The sequence below is a fragment of the Paroedura picta genome, chromosome 12 (assembly GCF_049243985.1).
Source record: "Paroedura picta isolate Pp20150507F chromosome 12, Ppicta_v3.0, whole genome shotgun sequence".
NCBI lineage: Eukaryota > Metazoa > Chordata > Lepidosauria > Squamata > Gekkonidae > Paroedura > Paroedura picta.
Window position 1 is genome coordinate 28,759,692 of NC_135380.1, and position 17,924 is coordinate 28,777,615.

Consider the following 17,924-nt stretch of genomic DNA (forward strand, 5'->3'; position numbering starts at 1 on the left):
AGAAAAATTCAGAGGCCAACATTAGCCATGGAAGAATTGGAGAACTACCCAGGGATGTGTCCTTGTTGGAAGCCACAGCCCAGCAATACCTGTTTCAGCTTTAGGAAGAAGTTCTCAGTGGAGCTCCGTTTGCTGAAAGGCCAGAAGAGCCTCTCATTGGGAGGGCACACACGCACTTTGGTCTCCAGCAGGAACCGGACAGGCTCCTGAACCTCAGTGATCACCAAATCTACAGCTGTGGTCAGGAACAGCACTTTGTCTAGAGAGAGAGAGAGAGAGAAACACACAAGATAAAAAAGTTTCCTCTAGCTGTTTGCTCAGTAATTTCATTCAACAGAAAAGCTTACCTTATGCCTAAGGCTGGGGGTGATTATATCAGCATACACAATAGTATTTGAGTTATATAGTTCACATTTACTTCTTGTCAACAGCATAGCAGGTACTGCATTTCCCTCAGTTCTCTGCTTCGCAATAAAGCTTACTGGATGACCTTGAAACACTAACCTACCTCATAGGGCTCTTGGGGGAATAAAACGGATGAGGAATGAGTGGCACACAGCTATGAGCTCCTTGCAGAGAGCAGGATAAAAATGACTGAGAACATATGCTGCTTTATGGTGAGTCATATTATTGATCCAGCTAGGTCAGTACTGTCTATTCTGACGATAGCAGCAGCTCTCCAATGCCTCAGGTACAAAAAGGTCTTTCTCAATATCTGCTAAGCGTCCCTGTCCCGCTCCCGGCATACAAAATATATACTCTGCCACTGAACCACAGGTTTCTCCCCCTATCACTAATAATAACCTGGACAGTCATTGTCCTTATTAATCGTAAAAAAAGGGCATGTTTGTGGAAAACATGGGAAGGGTTTCTACACATTTGAGAGGCCTTTCTCCAGGTTTACAGAAGAAATATAACCCCATATTTTAGTTCGAGACTGGGAAAAAGGAAAAAGAGCAGAGATTGGGGAGTTAATCTGCTAAAGCTTCTGAAAAGTTCTAGAATCCTGGAGGGGAAACTTGGTAGTGATGGGGATTTCTAGACATTCAACCTGACATCAGTGTCTCAATTTCTTCTGAGTGAGCAGCTTATATTAATAATGCATACCTTCCCCTTGAGCACCCAGCACCTGCCTCCCTTTAGAAAGCACCCATTTTGCTTTCAAATGCTCCACAACATACCTCTAAACACCCCGTGCATTGCAGACAATCTACCCCCAACCAACAGACTCTTAACCACAAACCTTTGGGGGTTTCTTCATTAACCATCTGGAAATGTGGAGATTTTAGGTTCCAGCTCCCAGTGATAACATAAGACTTCCCGTCAGAGCTTTTGCCCATGGATTCCTAGACACAAACAGGGCACATCAAAATAAAGACTGTACTTTTTAAAAAGTGCTCTACCAGTTGGCATGTCAGACTATGGAGACTCAAGTTCAAATCCCTATCTGGCGATGAAGCTGACCTTGGGCCCACTCATACACTCTCACAGCTTAACCAGCCCTAACTCACAGGGCTGATGTGAGAATAAAATATGAGGGGAGACTATGGGCTGGATTTGAACTGGTGATTTCTGCTGATCCTGCCTTCCTGCTGCAGACCCCTTGATGACACCCGTCAGGGTCCCCTTTTGCCCAGGAGCAGCATTTTGTAGAGATGACTATGAACTTTAGTCTGGCTTCATACTCACATGAACCCCCCTGAGCTCCTTGGAAGAACAGAACAATTCTCAAAATGTTATTTACTTTGTCTTATTCATTTTTCTCCTCCCCAACAAAGACCTAAAGTGGCTTAACAATGTGCTCCCCTTCTTAATTTTATCCTCACAACAACCCAGAGGGGTATGCGATGCTGAGTGTGTGTGACTGGGCCAGGGTCATCCAACAACCTTACTCGCCAGAGTGGAGATTTGTACCAGGGTCCCCCAGATCTGGTGCTCTACTACAGCAGGCTGGCTTGCACACATAGTTAGAGAATGCATTTTAATGTGTTAGGAAAAGCACCTGTGCATTTTACAAGCGGAAACACATGAGAAATTCATGGGGGAAGGAAAATGCTATACTTGCACTGACCCACACTTCCTCTATTCCTGTCCCCACCTCTTCTTCCCTTCTGAACCTGCCTGCTTCCCAGTGGCAGCAGAAAGCTTGGAGCAGAAATGTTTTGCAAACCAAGGCTCTTGCTGTTGCACTAGCCTATTGAGCAGGTGAGGTGGGGCTGAGACATGCGTTCCCCTCTAACCTCTTCTCATCACAAGTTTGGCAGAAGCTCCAGACAGAAAATGTGCCCTCCAAAAGTCACCCTTCTGTTCAGCTCATTGGGATTGCTAGTTTCAAACTCTGTTGCTTCCTTTTCTCCCTCCTCCCTTCGCTTGCCTCCTTGTCCTTTCCCCATCATGCTGCCATTACTTACTCTTCTCCAGTACATAACTGTTCCCATCACCTATCCATCACCACCCTGCCGCTGTGGTATCATTTTCCTCCAACCGCCACTGTTTTCTCACCACAGCAGGGTGAGAAGATTTCAGTCAGCACTCTGTGCAAACCTCACAACTAAAACACACAAGATGCCACATCTTTACTTCGGGGTTCATAAGGTAAAGGTATCCCCTGTGCAAGCACCGAGTCATGTCTGACCCTTGGGGTGACGCCCTCCAGAGTTTTCATGGCAGACTCAATACGGGGTGGTTTGCCAGTGCCTTCCCCAGTCATGACCGTTTACCCCCCAGCAAGCTGGGTACTCATTTTACCGACCTCGGAAGGATGGAAGGCTGAGTCAACCTTGAGCCGGCTGCTGGGATTGAACTCCCAACCTCATGGGCAAAGCTTTCAGACGGCTGCCTTATCACTCTGCGCCACAAGAGGCTCTTCGGGGTCCATAAAACCCCCCAAAAAAGCTTATGATCGCCTACCCTTCTTCTTCCCACAACAGTCACTTTGTGAGTTAGGTAAGGCTGAGAGAGCTCTGAGATTTGTAGATTTGTCAACAAACCGGGGGATTGGCAGAAAAATCCCCCTTACCTCTACATGGACCCTCTGTGCAGATGTTTTGATCCTCACTCTGGTGCCACTATCAGATCAGAATTAAATATAAAGATTAGGCTCCACCCTTAATGATCCCATGAACAAAAGTACTCCTTACCAGGTCCAATAAGTGCATGTCCCCGCTTTGTACATCCTTCCCAGGACTTAGGAGGAGGCCAAAACATCTGTTAAAAAATAAGTCCAATTCTGTTAAGAAGAAAAGCTGGAGTTCTGTACCCCGCTTTTTACTACCTGTAGGAGTCATAAAACAGCTTATGATCGCCTACCCTTCCTCTTCCCACAACGGTCACTTTGTGAGGTAGGTAAGGCTGAGAGAGCTCTGAGAACAGTGACTGGTCCAAGGACACTAGCTAGCTACATATGGAGGAGTGGGGAAACAAACCCAGTTTTCCAGATTAGAGGCCACCACTTTTAACCACTACACCAAGCTGGCTCTCATTAAGCTTTTCTATATCCAACATTGTCCCGCTAGTTCAAGACGACAGGATTGCCAGTCCTTGGTTGTACCTCTGACAGTCGCACTTTCATGAACCCTGCCTTACCTTTCAATAGCCAGTTCTTTGTTGGTCGTCTGCTGCACGTAGATGACAATTTTCTTGTCAATTCCTTGGCGCAGTTTAAAGCATTGCCTGTCCTTGTCTTTGGGAACGGCACTGTCATATAACAGGAGATGAAAACATTCAGAGGAGTCATGTATCTGATGCCGTTCAAACATAAAGAACAGGATCAGTGTACAAAGTGCAGTTTTCCCACATAATATCCTCTCTCTGTGACTCTAAGTCAAAAATCAGGAATACATTTCAATGTAGGAGAGATGACAGGGATATCTAAAGGACCCTCAGGACTACAGCTGGGAACAAGATGGTATACAAGCAGCCTACTCCGCATCCAGACAATTCTGAATCCTGATTTAAATGAGCTATAAGCAGCTGAGAGCCTATGTAAAATAAATATTTGGGAACTACTTGGACTTCATTTTAATGCTCTCTGGAATGGCGCAATGGCTCCAAAAGATGTATCTCATTGCTGACTCAAGCTGCTTTTTTCCTCAGACCACTGGTCAATCTAGTTCAGAAAAGACCTCGAGCAGTGAAGGACTTCCCTCTTCAAAAAGTCCAATAACTCAGAACAATGAGATTATCATGGAAAAAATGAGAACTGAATAAAAGGAATGGGGGGGTGCAGAAGCAAGTCTGCAAGTCTTGTATGTATTTTAAAATCTTTGTGGAAAAAAATATCTAATCTTCCACTTCATTCAACACAGCTTTCAAAATTAGTTCTGGAATTGTAATGGTTAAAAAAACTCAAGGGGGAAATAAGTATGTACTACTGGCCAGGAAAACCACCACACTTCAATCAGTATTTAACAGACCACATTTGACAGCCAGGAGAGAAGGTTAATTTAAAGAACTAAATTCACAATGTCCTGCAAATCAAGATATTCCACTCAACACTGACTTGCCAGGATGAGCCATTTTTGGTCACCTGGGGATAATTTCTGGTCACCAGTGACAACCTGAGATTCCTGTAAAGGACAGACTTGGGCAGAAACAGGGATGTTTTGCACACCTAGACTACAAAGGCACACATCAGGGTGGGATAATGTGCAGGGAGCTATTTACTGAGACAAAAAATGTCAGCAGCTGTACAGACGTAGCAAAATTACTCAAATAAAATTTGTTTGAATAATTTTAAAATTTTGAGACATTTCAGAAGAAAAAACACTACTGTAGCTGTGGTCAGCTGCCAGCATAGTCTGCGGTTCTAAGAGTGCTAGGCAAGCACACCACTCTCTGATAAAGGCAACTCAGAAATTAGGAGAATACTATAAATTCTGGGGAGGGGAGGTGGACAGAGAAGGAATCAGTAGAATTCATGCCTGGATGTCACAGCACCGTATCTGTGGAGAGTGGACTCAAGTGCCTACTGCATTCTGAAATCAATGAACATCAGTTAAAAGTAAAAGTAAATTTCTGCTGGGCAGAAAACTGGGTTTGCACTAGGGTGGTTGGGTTCAAGGGTCAGGTCACTATTATAAGCCTTGATTCCTCATCTCTAAAATGGGAACAATTAAGAGAGAGGAAGCTGCCTTGAACTGAGTCAGATGATCTGTCCAACTAACCTACTAATATTAGTCCAGCAGGCAGAAGCTCCCCAGAGGCCCAGATTGGAGTCTTCCCCAGCCCTGCTTCTAGAGATCCTTTAAATTAGTGGTTCCCAACCCCCGGTCCGTGGACCAGTACCGGTCCGTGGATCAGTCGGTACTGAGCTGCGGCTCCTCCGCGTCCTCCTCCCTGGCTGCTGCCTCGAGGGCTGCCCTGCCACTCTGCTGCCAGCTCACTTTTGGTGCTCTTCAGTGGTCGCCATGGCTGGGACTACCCCTCGGCGTGGCACTGCGCAGCTGCTGCTGGCAGTGCCCCCCTGAGGGTGGCGTGAAGTCAGGGGTGCCGGTGGGAAGGCAAGTGGAGCAGGGGCTCAGGCAGCGGCGATGTCTCTCAGCAAAAAACTACCCCCCCCCCAGCCTCAGTAAAATTATCAAGTGTTGGCCGGTCCACGGTGATAAAAAGGTTGGGGACCACTGCTTTAAACGGAAGACATTTTGGACACTGAACCATGGGTCTTCTACCTACAAAGCAGATGCACTACCCACTATCTTACAGCTCTTGGCCTGGACTTCCTCATAAAGGTCATGTGAATAAGTAATGGCCATGGCATCCAATTGCTTTGAGTAAATGGACAGCAAAGTCATGGCTTTCAATAAACTTTATTTACATTGAGCTGTTATTGTTCAGTTTGACACAAGGGGGCACCACTGTATTAAGACATGGAAACCCACAAAAGGAAAGCCAGAATATAAGAGGTCTCTGGGGAAAATGGCAAAGAATGCCATTTCCACCCCATTTTCTGGACTATGACTCAGCAGCCTATGCTCGCAAAACAACACAGACCCCACAGGCACAAGACAAATATCTACCACATGAATCCTTTTGGGAAAAAAACCCCAAAAGCAAAACTGTCACCTTTCTTATTATGCTTTTCCTCCAAGGAGCTCCGGAAAGCTTACATGGTTCTCCCCTCTTCCACTGTATACAAATGGTCTGAGGTCACTCTGGGAGATTCATGGCCAATGGGGGGATGTCTAAAACCATCTCCAGTCCTATCCACTCTCATCACTACACTACACTGACTTTCACTCCTGTACGCTTAACACAAAAGAACAGTACTTTCTTTACCACAAGGTATCCATTTAGTTAACAGAAAGCCTTTAGTTGGCACAATTATCTGAACTTAGGAAGCAGGAAGTTTCACAAATGGCCACCGAAGGCCAGCTTGCATGTGCATACGAAACAACTCCGCTGTGATTTTTGAGCTGCTGCTTTCTAACGGCAACCAGAAATTTCCAGCACTCTTAGTATACTTCTAGCTGGCAAATAAAAAACACATTCAAACTATAAAATCCAGAACAAAAATAAAGTAAGCCTTAAATACCATATGTGCTTTATTGCAGGCTTTGGATAATTAAGTTTTAGCTGAAGAAAAGGGAAATAAGACACTATACCTGAAATAGCCTTTCCCGTCATCTTCCTTTATTTCCAGAGAGACAGAGAAAGTGAAAATGTCACTGTCCGGTGTCTGTAGGGCTACAGGGGCTGAAAGTGGAGTCTGTTTGGCAGAGCGGCGGAAGGCAGTGGCAAAACTGTACAGGATTCTACTCACCTGAAGACACAGAGAACCAGAGAGAGATTAACAGACAGGTACAAAGCCGCTGAAAGAGTGCATGTGTGTAAGTGAGCAAGTTAGAGAGAATAACTAAACACAGTGCTCAGTAGATAAAATTCACAGCTGCCTGCCTGCCCGCCAAATTTATGCCCTGTCATGCACTGGGGAGACGCTGCAGCACCAGAATGGCAGCTGAGGAAGAGGGCGTTGTCTTCCATTATACCATCTTCCTCTGAGACTTCCCTCCCTAGGAAAGTCCCTTCCAGCTTTTACTCTTCAAAGACCTTTAGGAAGTTGGCTACTGTCTTCCCATATGGAAAAGATTTTACACACTGGCCATCTAGTTCTGGCTATTTCAGCTCTGGTGATTTTATGATTAGCATAATTTGTCGGGGTTTATTTCATTTTCCTATTTTATCATTTTGTATTACAGTTTAACTTTTCCTTTGTCAGCTGCTGAAAGAACCCAATACTAGACCAAGACAAGTAATGAATAGAAAACACATGAAATAGAAGTGTCAATTCTCATCCTCTGGAATTTTGTTCTCTTGGAAAGTGAATGTAACTAGTTCCTCTCAAGCTTCTGGTACTTTAGTAGTTTAGCTGTGTTCCCCACCTCCCTGCCCAAAGAAACCTATCTAGACCAGTCAGGACCTTACACCAGGAATTTGATGGTCCAAACTCAATAGAGCAAAGAGGTCTCCCAGCAGCAGTGACAGTTTCTGGTCCCAAATGTCAGTTTGCACCCCATCACTGTAGTACATTACTTTTGTCTCCCAGGACAGAATCCCCTAAATCCTTCTCAGCAATGCTGCTGGCTTAAGCAATGGAAAGCAGAATAAGCTTCACACCGAACAAACATAAAACAGGCATTCTACTGCCGATACTGGCGCTCAGTTCTCAGCCCAAGTAATCGGAAGCTGTAGATAACAACTGTCAGCAGCATTAAACTTCCACAAGAGGATGTGCCCATAACGCTTCCCAGAAAGTGTTCAACTTACAGCTTCTTGGATTTCACACCGAAAGACATGAATTCTGAAGAGCTCTGAGTTGTAATGGCTTTCAGTGAAAGCAAAGCAGTCGCTTTCTGGAGTCCCATCATGCCCTCGCACACAAAAGAGGATCTTGTAAATGGGGTAGTTGGCGATTTCAGTGTTTGTCGGAGGTTCAAGCAGCCTGGGGGGAAAGGAGGGAAAAATAAGCACCAGAGATAATTGAATTTCTTTAGCATTCAGAAACACTAGAAGGAAGGTTGTTTTTTTTAAACAGTAAGATAGAAAGTTTCTTCAGATCCAATGCTTTCTGCCCTCAGTTTGGTACAGATGAATTTTTGACAAAAATCTGAGATGGGGAGTTCCTTGCTCACTCTGCCAAAGGAGAAGAACATTCCTATACTTCAGTACTGAACAAGGAATATGGGGAATCTAGGAAACCCTCATCACTTGGCAGAATGATGCAGACGAGCTTACCAAGTTGCTATATATAGACACAAACATACTGCAATAATTTACTGGTTGGCAGGTGGCTGTCCATATTTCCTCTTTTGTACAGGAGTACTCAACAGAAGCCTCCAGCTACAACTGAGCTGCATTCTGCATCAGGCTTATGTCTTCTTACCTACTATGCAGAAGACTTTCAGATGTGAGGCTTGATCCAGCAAGAGTCTGCATTATTTAAAGTGGTGTTATATTCTCTTTGCTGGCAAGGTCTGAAGGTTTGGCATGGCAGAGCTAGCAAATCATTCAGAACCAAGACATAAAACTGCAAGCCCTCCAAGTTAAAGGATGTTCCTGATGTTCCTTCTGAAACCAAAGACCTCAAAGCCCCTTATCAGTAAGAATAGCTTAATGATCCAGCACCGATAAGAATCAGTTGAAAGCTGCACTAGAAGCACTTCCGTCTGCTCCCATATTCAAAGAGCAGGTGCGTGACTATACATGGGGAAAGTCCTCTCTGCAGAGATGCTCCACCATGCCACATTCACCTCCAATCTAACTTGTTTGGCACTTTTTTTTTTCATCTTCAGGTGACCTGGCTCATCTAACTCATGGGACAAATGACTGAGTAACTATTAAATCGCAAGCCATAATTTATCTCTTATCACAGGAAGTAAACGTCAGAAAATCGCACTATGGGTAATAACCAGATCAAGTGGCACTTAAACTTCTGGTATGCTGCTTTTAAAATATCAAATGCACCCTTCCCCTCTCCTCCCAGAAGACAGGTACCTCACAGTTCCTTCAGACACATTGGGCACTGAAAGGGTCACAGCCACAGAAATCTGGCACTGGCTCCGCAAGATGGACATCATTCTCAGGGCCTCTACCTCACTCCTGGGGGCATTGACTGAGGCACAGCCTAAGTAAGTAAGCTTGCTGAAGACTACACTGTCCTCATCAGCCACTGGTGTAAAAGGACTTGAATCCTCAGACTCTGCAAGACAAATGGAAGAGTGAGATCAGACTGTAGTCAGCGGTTCAGAAAACACAATCATTCTTGGAAAAGCTCTGAAAACAGCAAGTGTCACGAGACAACAAGGCTATGGGGAGTTGGAAACTGCTCAAGATTCTCTAAGATTTCTGAAATCCATTGCTTTGTGACATAGAACCATGAACATATGAGACCCAATGAGTGCAGAATTCAGTGCCCTCAACCATCATGTTTAAACAAATCACGTGTCTAGTCCTCGTACTATGAACAGGAGGCTAAAAGCATATGAGCAATGCCAAATGAAACCTCATGTTCCTGTTCACTGAGCTCTTTGCCCTTCTCATATACAACCAGAGGTCATGCAGCATCTGAGAACAAGGGTTAGCAACAAAGCCTGCCAGAACTCTCTTTTGTATCTGAACAAAGCTCAAATGATTTAGGGAGTTGTAGCCTGGATGTATCCACCATGGGCCTGCCTTCCCCACTCCCTCAAAAAACCACTCACCTCCCTGGGTGTGTTTCACTGGAAGGTTCATGTCAGGTTTTTGCAGTCCTGCCATGGATACAGGGTTAATGGTGGAGGATGCCGAGGCCTCAAGGAGGACTGGCTCTTCTCCCTCTCCATCGGCCTGGGGAGAGTCCACCTCGTGTTCCTGGTCATTGGACTGTTCTTCTATGGGGGGATCCATTAGGACGTCTTCAAGCTCCTTCTGCAGCTGCTGCTCACTCCCATTCCCTATGATCTAAGTGAACAAATGTAAGTTATGCAAAGGAAGGGCAAACAAACATCTGGTTGAGATCTACCTGGTACCCACAGTCTTAAAGTCAGTAGCCAAACATTAATGACAAAAGCAACCCACATTCATCACATACATTCACCTCCCCTCACTCACAACTGTCTGTGTTGCATTTGCAGGTGACACAGTTCATCATGTTGGATGGTATTAAAAAATGTTCATGTAAATACTAATACCTTTTATTCTTCCTACTGTAAAGATCCAAAGAGTTTAACATCAAAAGTTGCAATGGCCATCACACAAGCATGCCAAATTACAGTATATTTTCATCTATAGAAATGTATTCTCTTACACTGGCTCTTTGTTGATCTCTTCTCCCAAATGTTGACATAATTTGACCCTTTAATTATTAAAAGCTGTCAACCCCTTTCCTAAAGGCATACTGTTAACATCACGCCTTCAGAAGACAGCTTTTTACTACCCAACTGCCATTACAAGTCTACTGATTTAAGAAAACGCCAGTCCCCTGACATCCCATCTTGCAATATTACATCCAGTAATAGTCCTATGCTCTTGAGAACCAGAAATAGCACAATAATATGTAGTCTGTCCAGGATCAAATATACATGGACAAATGCAAGAAAAGGAAGAAGGAGAGTTATACTCTGCTTTTCATTACCAGAAGGAGTCTCAAAGCAGCTTACAATCACCTTCCTTTTCTCTCCCCACAACAGGCACCCTGTGAGGTAGGTAGGGCTGAGAGAACTCTGACAAGACTGTGAGAACAGCTCTATCAGAACTATGACTAGCCCAAGGTCACTCAGATGGATGCACGCGGAGAAGTGGGGAATCAAACCCGGCTGGCCAGATTAGAAGCCGCCGCTCTTAACCATTATACCAAGTTGGCTTAAATCTAGGCATGATATGAGCCATCTATTCATCCAACAATCCAGCAACAGTACACGAACCAACTACAGATTCTGAATACTCATGGAGTGCATGACATATATATGGCAATGTGATTACTAGAGCATGAATCAGTGTGATTAGGTACTGGTCTTCTGAGAAAGAGTCAATTCTCAATTCATTACCTGAGTGCATAAACAGCAGCTGCCAGTCAGAGCAGCCATTCTGGCTTAGAAAGGCCAATATCTGATTCTGTACAATGCAAGATCATATGTTGTTTACAACCAGAGGGCTCCAGGATGCAGTATAGGTTTGGAGAAACATTGTAACCAGCTCTCTATAGCAGGGGTAGTCAACCTGTGGTCCTCCAGATGTTCACGGACTACAATTCCCACTGGCAGGGGCTCATGGGAATTGTAGTCCATGGACATCTGGAGGACCACAGGTTGACTACCCCTGCTCTATAGCACTGCCTCAGAACTGCCGTGCTTGGTCAATGCAAAACTCTGATATCACGATTTTGAAAAGGTAAATAATTCAGTCTTTTTCTGAATGATTAATCCTTAGGATAAGGCAGTGATTGTCCCATTATTATCAGAGGCAGTTAAAATCAGTGCACGGCAAAGATTATGATCCGGGTTCAATTCTTGTTTGACAGATTCCACACTGCACTATTGGTTGCATGCTAGAGTGCACCACTTCTTTAAGTTCAACAAGTGACTTGCTCCTGTTGAAAAGGAATAGCCAACTCATTCCATTTAGGTGAAAAGGCTGAGAACAGAAGAGTTTCAACAGGAAGATCCAAGCCAACTGAAGCCCAACCTTAGGCACACAGTTCAATTCAATAATTTACGGTCATTCAGACCAAAATTTAGGCACACAAGTTTTCACTGACCATCCAGAAGGTTATCAAGATACAATATACACTCTCAAATCACGACAGCTAAAATGAGTGGGAAAAGGCTCATTGCTATTGACATGGTCCACATAGTATGCTGAAGCCAAATTAGCCCTACTTTTGAGATCTGGATAAGGAAGCAAGGCAGTTTTGTTTCGTAATTGCTTTGACCTAGAATTGTTTCTTAAAAGGCTGCTGGAGAATGGAGTCAAGCCAAGCTTCTACTTCTTTAATGGGGCATGGGATATATTTGGAAGGAGTTTGCTATTTGCAATACAGCATAGAAGTAAACTGAGAAACAGGAAACATCTGGGCCTTGGTTACAGGAGTTGTACTCTCTTTGCTCCATTCCAAGTTTACATCAAGCTCAATGCTGTCACAATTCCTTACAGGTTGCTCCTTCTTACTAGTTGGCAGACAGTGTTTTATACCTAATTATTTGGGCTGTAAGTTTAAATTGATTAAGCAAGGTTATCAGTCAACTGAAGGGCTAAATCAATGCTCAAAAATATGTCCAACAAAAACAACTTGCCACTTCCGCCCTTATAATAATGGCTTGTATTGATCCCAAATCTCACCCTTCCTTACACACACCATTCAGGTTGGGTTACAGGTTCCCCGTCTCTTACCTTTAGTCCTGTTTTTTCATCATCGCTACCATTATTGGTGGATGGTGTTTCATCCCCTTGCCTGGAAATTAAGACAAAATCTTCGCTGTTAAGAGTGGATACCGAGTCTGAAGACACACTGATTTTCCCAACAGAGGCCTTGTCATCCATGACTTAATAAAAAGGACGTTCGGCTCATGAATGGGCTTGGATTACAAACACCTGAAAAACAGAAACAGTAAAAATAAAAATATGTATATTTATATCAAAGCTGCAGCCAGAAACTAGTGACTACGAATGCTTCCAAGCTCACTGCTATGATACACCAGCAGTAAAAAGTAGGGCAATGTTCTTCCTGGAAATGGCCTTGCAGTTTAGGGACAGAATCTGCAAGTAGTTTTCTTGGACACCCGCCCTGAAAAGAGTGAAAGATCCCAGGAGCTAGAACTGTGAACTAACAGTTCTGACACATGGCTATTGCCACTTTCTTCACAAAAGGCAGGCTTCACAGAACTGTATTGAGCCCAGTTGTCTCAAATGGCTAATCTTTAGAGCCTTAGAAGGCATTTGAGGTTGCAGACAGGGCATGGGCTAGCCTGCTTCGCTTTTTAAGTGCACTATATCATTATAGACTTGTTCTGGGTAGACAAAGTAACCTGCAGGATCCTTCCTCTACTTGGATTACAGCACCAAAACTCAGGCACATTCAGTGGTTCCAGTTTTATCTTCTCAAAGCAACTTTAATGAACTACATGCCCCAGTTGCCTTTGGACACAGTTCTGAAGGAGAAATAATGATGATTCTAAGCCAAAAGAAACTGAACTTGCTCATAGCTAGGCTACTTTCTGACACCCCCCTCCCCCAGACTGCTACCAGTTTAGTCAAGGATTCAGAGGTGGGAGAAGAAAAGCATGCAGAAAGGAAAAAGAAGGCAGGGGGATGGGAAGAGAACAGCACCCCCTCAGATCCTGAGCTGCACAGAATTTCCACCATTCCACTCAAGTAGACAGGGACCTATATCCAAGGGCCAGCTTTGGATAGATGATTCTTGCTCATAAAGGACTTGCTCACAGAACCACTTTGCCTTGACTTCCTGTACTGAGTAGCATAAACTCTTGGTTCCATCATCCAGGAACAAGAAGTGGCCAGCCTTTTCCCTGCAGTTACTTCTAGGACTCTGAAATTTGGTACAGAGTTAGTCTCTAAGGCACCCTGGTTACCTTAGAACTATGAAAGTGGAACTTTATATGCACCCTCAAACGGGGAGAGGGGCTCACATACCATTCCAAATAGTTAAGTTATGTTCAGAAGATCCAGAAAGATGAAGTTTAGCACAGACACAATATAAGACTATGTGCCTGGGGAATGCCATGGCTCAGTCCCAGGCCAATTTTCTGCCATCTCCATTTATCCATTTTTCTCTGGAAGCAGGTGTTAAAAACCCTTTCTCAGTCTGAAAACCTGCAGAGTTGCTACAAGGCAGAGGAGAAAACAATATTACCACCTTTCTTAAAATCAAGGGAGCTTATTATGGATTAAAATCTAGTGCACAAGTCTCAAGACAAACCAGTTAATAGAGCTGTCTGAAAAGGAGGCATTTTAATATCTAATGTTCAAAACATGGAACATAAAGTTTAATTCACATTAGCAGTTTTCATTTCAATATAGAGCAAACAATGACATATCCAGAATGGAATGCTGACTCCTCGGAGATCCTTTGCCAGATGGATCAGAATGGAATGAAGAGATCTGCTAGTAGCCACGAATATGTAGCCATGCTTGCAGAATGCAGGCTTCATTTACCCATACCTATTACACATGAATTCACAAACCCTGCAATACTCTAGCTCAGCAAGCTGAACAGAAGAAAAAGAGCAACTTACAATCACCATTCCCTTCTTCTTCCCACAACAGGGGATGAGATTGGTGGGGAAGTGAGAACTCTAAGAGAACTGCTCTGTGGGAACAGTTGAACGAGAACCATGACTAGTCCATGATCACCCAGATGAGTACATGTGGAGGAGCGGAGAATTAAACCCAGTTCTCCAGATAAGAGGCTGCCACTTTTAACCATTACACCACACTGGGTCTCTATACACTATGATGTATTCTGCTCCTACCAATCACGGGGAGGATCCAGGAACTATACAGAACACTTACTCTCCTGACCCTTCCCTAGTTATTAATTCTTCACTTCCAGCTAATACAAATACAAAACAAGTTAAACTAATAGGTTGCATCTCAAGACAATTTCCAAGGCCTTAGTTCAAGGTTAGGATAACTGCCTTCAAACCCACACCTCTCTTTGATTAGCATTACTCTTTTAAATGTGCAACAAAACAAAATCAGAGTCCAGTGGCACCTTTAAGACCAACAAAAATATATTCAAGGGTTGAGCTTTCAAGTGCAAGCACTCTTCCTCAGACTAAGTTGCTACTGGACTCTGATATTGTTTTGTTGTGCCACTACAGACCAACACAGCTACCCAACTTATCTATCTTTTAAATGTGTACAGCTTAAAGCGAGTGAGTCTGAGAGGAAAAATTTCTTCCCTGCCTTGTTTCATGATCATTTTAAAATCACATACATATGCACAACAAAGCAATAAATAAGGAAGAAATTTAGGATTTCCACCACTGCATTGGTTGCAGTCAAATTATTTTAAACTGTTAAAGCTTACAATTCCACCCAACTCATATGGAGACCTCAAAGTACCAGCTGGTTCATAGCAAACAGTGACCAGGGAGAAGCAGTCAGACAAGTATACGAAGCCGCACCCTGGCCAAAGGCCCCTGCTTTTCAGGTTTTTTATTTCCTCCCACTCCAGATTTTCTAATTTCAGCAATCACGAAAGCAGAGTAAAAACCAAATACTTTGGTACTGGCTTTGAGGTCTAATTATAGCATTCTCTACATTTCAGAAGGCATCACAATGCTTCCTCCCCCATGTGAGCGTCCATGCAATAAACATCGAGACCAGAAGCCTTGGCTTTGATCAGCAACACTGAGCTGACCTTGGACAAGCTTCTGTCTCAGCAGCCAGTCACACCGCTGTTTCTGATGGATAGTAAGACTCTAGAGAAAAGTGTGTGATCTGGCTAAGCTGCCCTCAGATCAGTTTTCTGAGCTGATACGAAAAACATTAAGCTCTGGGGACAAGCCAGCTCTAAGTGCAAATGTTGACGAAGCTATCTGCAGCATCGTTGGCTTCCACAATATAAATTCACTGCTTCACAAGAACAATGACAAGGCCTGGTCCTGCACAGTGTTTAACCTCAAATGTAAATAACGCAGCACAAGAGTAACAGCAACCATTTTTGTCTGAGGCAGCAAGCACTGGAGTGTGGCTTGCAGAAACAATTTTCAATCCACCTTCCTAATCAGTTCATGTTTACTTTTTTGCAATTGCCCAATCACTTTAGCAACTGACGCATGAACATTTCTTGCTGGACAAGGAAGAGGATCTGCTCTCAGGTCAAGAAGCCATAAAAACACGACTGGTGTTTAAAATGGCATGCAGAACCTTTGCAAGTCACTTTGAAAGAGGAAATGACAAGCTCCAATGCCTCAGGAGAGAAAATGAAATCACTCAACAAACAAAAGAAAACCGAATACACATTTCGGCATTCAGACTAATGTAACCGCTTAATGATTATTGATCCACTGGCTTCTAGAGGGCTCTTTTTCATCTTTTATGAAACATATTGCTCAGAAACAAGTGATCCAGGAAACCCAGATGGTCTCAAGAGTGTCATGAACTGCACAAGACAACAGCACCCCCTCCCCAATTTTAGCAATCTTTTAAAGGCATGTTTCCGGTACCAATGAAAAGCTAAAAATTCATTGTAGACTGAACCAAAACTATCCACCTGAATAACTTAGGAAAATTATTACAAATAGAGAAGGTGGATGAAGAGAAATAGCACTGGATGGGGGGTTGTTTGTTTTTTTAAGATGGGAGACAGTATTTATTTATTTATTATATTTGTGTGTTGCCCTCCTCTGAGGCTCAGGGTAGTTCACATGGAACATAAACAATAGATGGACTGCTGAAGGGGGTCAGGACTTGTAAAAATATGACAATAAGTCTGCAGCTATATAATGATCTAATAGTTGGAAACAAAACTGTGCTGGAGCTGTTTACACAGGTTAGAGTGGCACCACTACTAAGCTGCAAAACCTAAAAAACGCAGGGTTCTAAAAGGATTGTGGATCAGAATTTAACTAAAGGATCGTAAAAAATCACTGGCATTAGCCAATTTTGCTTACTAGTCCCTCCACATGACCAATACTCTTCTCCAGAGTTGGACTTGGAACAGATCGAAAAGCAGGAAGGCCCCCAGGCTCATGTAAAGGATAAAAGCATTTTCCACTTCCAAATCCCTACAACTGAGCCAGTTTGGTGTAGTGGTTAGGAGTGTGGACTTCTAATCTGGCATGCCAGGTTCAATTCTGCGCTCCCCCACATGCAACCAGCTGGGTGACCTTGGGCTTGCCACGGCACTGATAAAACTGTTCTGACCAAGCAGTGATATCAGCACTTTCTCAGCCTCACCCACCCCACAGGGTGTCTGTTGTGGGGAGAGGAATGGGAAGGTGACTGTAAGCCGCTTTGAGCCTCCTTCGGGTAGGGAAAAGCCGCATATAAGAACCAACTCTTCTTCTTCTGATTCAAACTGAAAATATTGTAGTGTCTGTTTTAAAACATTAATGCAAGAGGTTCATTTAACACACCACTAAAAACTCTCTGGGCATGGAATGGGAAAACAGAAATATTCTCCAGATACCAGTTACTCTTCTGCACAACTCACAGGCCTTCAAATACAGGCAGATCAGTATATAAAATTTCATGCCACTCAATGTCCTCATGAATCAAGTCAATACATATTTGATCAGCAATGTAGTCTCCTAATAATTTCCTCATAAAATAGTCCACCCCATCATTTCCCTCTTGAAACCATGTTGAAGTATCTACATACTTTAGATTTCATTACCCATTTGCTGAATTTTTAAAAAACACCAATACAAAAGAAAAGGGAAGGTTTTTCAAGCCAGTGAAAATAATATGCAAGCACAATGGGGCCACAGCTAAGAAATTGGTTTTAATGGGACATATTTAATGTCTGGGAACTCAGTGGGATTTAGTTTAACAGTAACTGTGAATAACCTACTACTTTGTACATATCAGCTAAGTCTTGACTTCACTGTGGAACCAAATTAGGTAGATAGTTATTCTGCTTAGCACCCAAGCTACCTCCAGCACATACTGCCTATTATTAAAGAAGTTAAAACCCAGACCTAATAATTACCAATGCCAACAAAACAAATGAAAGTATGAACACCAAGTCATTTTTCCAAGTATCAAAACACATATCAGTTAACCACATTTTTGCTCTGATTCTCTCTATACTTATTCAAGAAAACATGCCAAATACATGAGAGACTTCACATAAAAAAGGAGAGTCTTCACAGTATTCCTGTTGCTTAGGTCAGAAAAATTTCTTTTCACAGTTAAATTCTGATCGGGCCACCAGTGGTGCGAAACAGAATCTCAAACAAGCAGGGTTTACTTTGCCCATGACA

The 17,924-nt window shown here is 43.4% G+C and overlaps 1 protein-coding gene across 2 annotated transcripts in view; it reads right to left on the reverse strand.

The window, feature by feature from the left end:
• Positions 1-17,924, reverse strand: part of RABGAP1 (RAB GTPase activating protein 1) — a 73,727-nt gene that overhangs the window by 55,006 nt on the left and 797 nt on the right. Inside the window, exons 2-11 of one of the 2 annotated variants that reach the window (XM_077306881.1) lie at positions 13,624-13,814; positions 12,364-12,564; positions 9,699-9,936; positions 8,992-9,196; positions 7,765-7,939; positions 6,603-6,760; positions 3,586-3,696; positions 3,141-3,207; positions 1,244-1,346; positions 90-259 (exon numbers count right to left, since the gene is read on the reverse strand). In XM_077306881.1, coding sequence (XP_077162996.1) covers positions 90-259; positions 1,244-1,346; positions 3,141-3,207; positions 3,586-3,696; positions 6,603-6,760; positions 7,765-7,939; positions 8,992-9,196; positions 9,699-9,936; positions 12,364-12,513 — 1,377 coding nt within the window. In that variant the 5' untranslated portion in view covers positions 12,514-12,564; positions 13,624-13,814. The remainder of the gene's footprint in view (positions 1-89; positions 260-1,243; positions 1,347-3,140; positions 3,208-3,585; positions 3,697-6,602; positions 6,761-7,764; positions 7,940-8,991; positions 9,197-9,698; positions 9,937-12,363; positions 12,565-13,623; positions 13,815-17,924) is intronic. The other variant, XM_077306882.1, reaches the window with a different exon arrangement.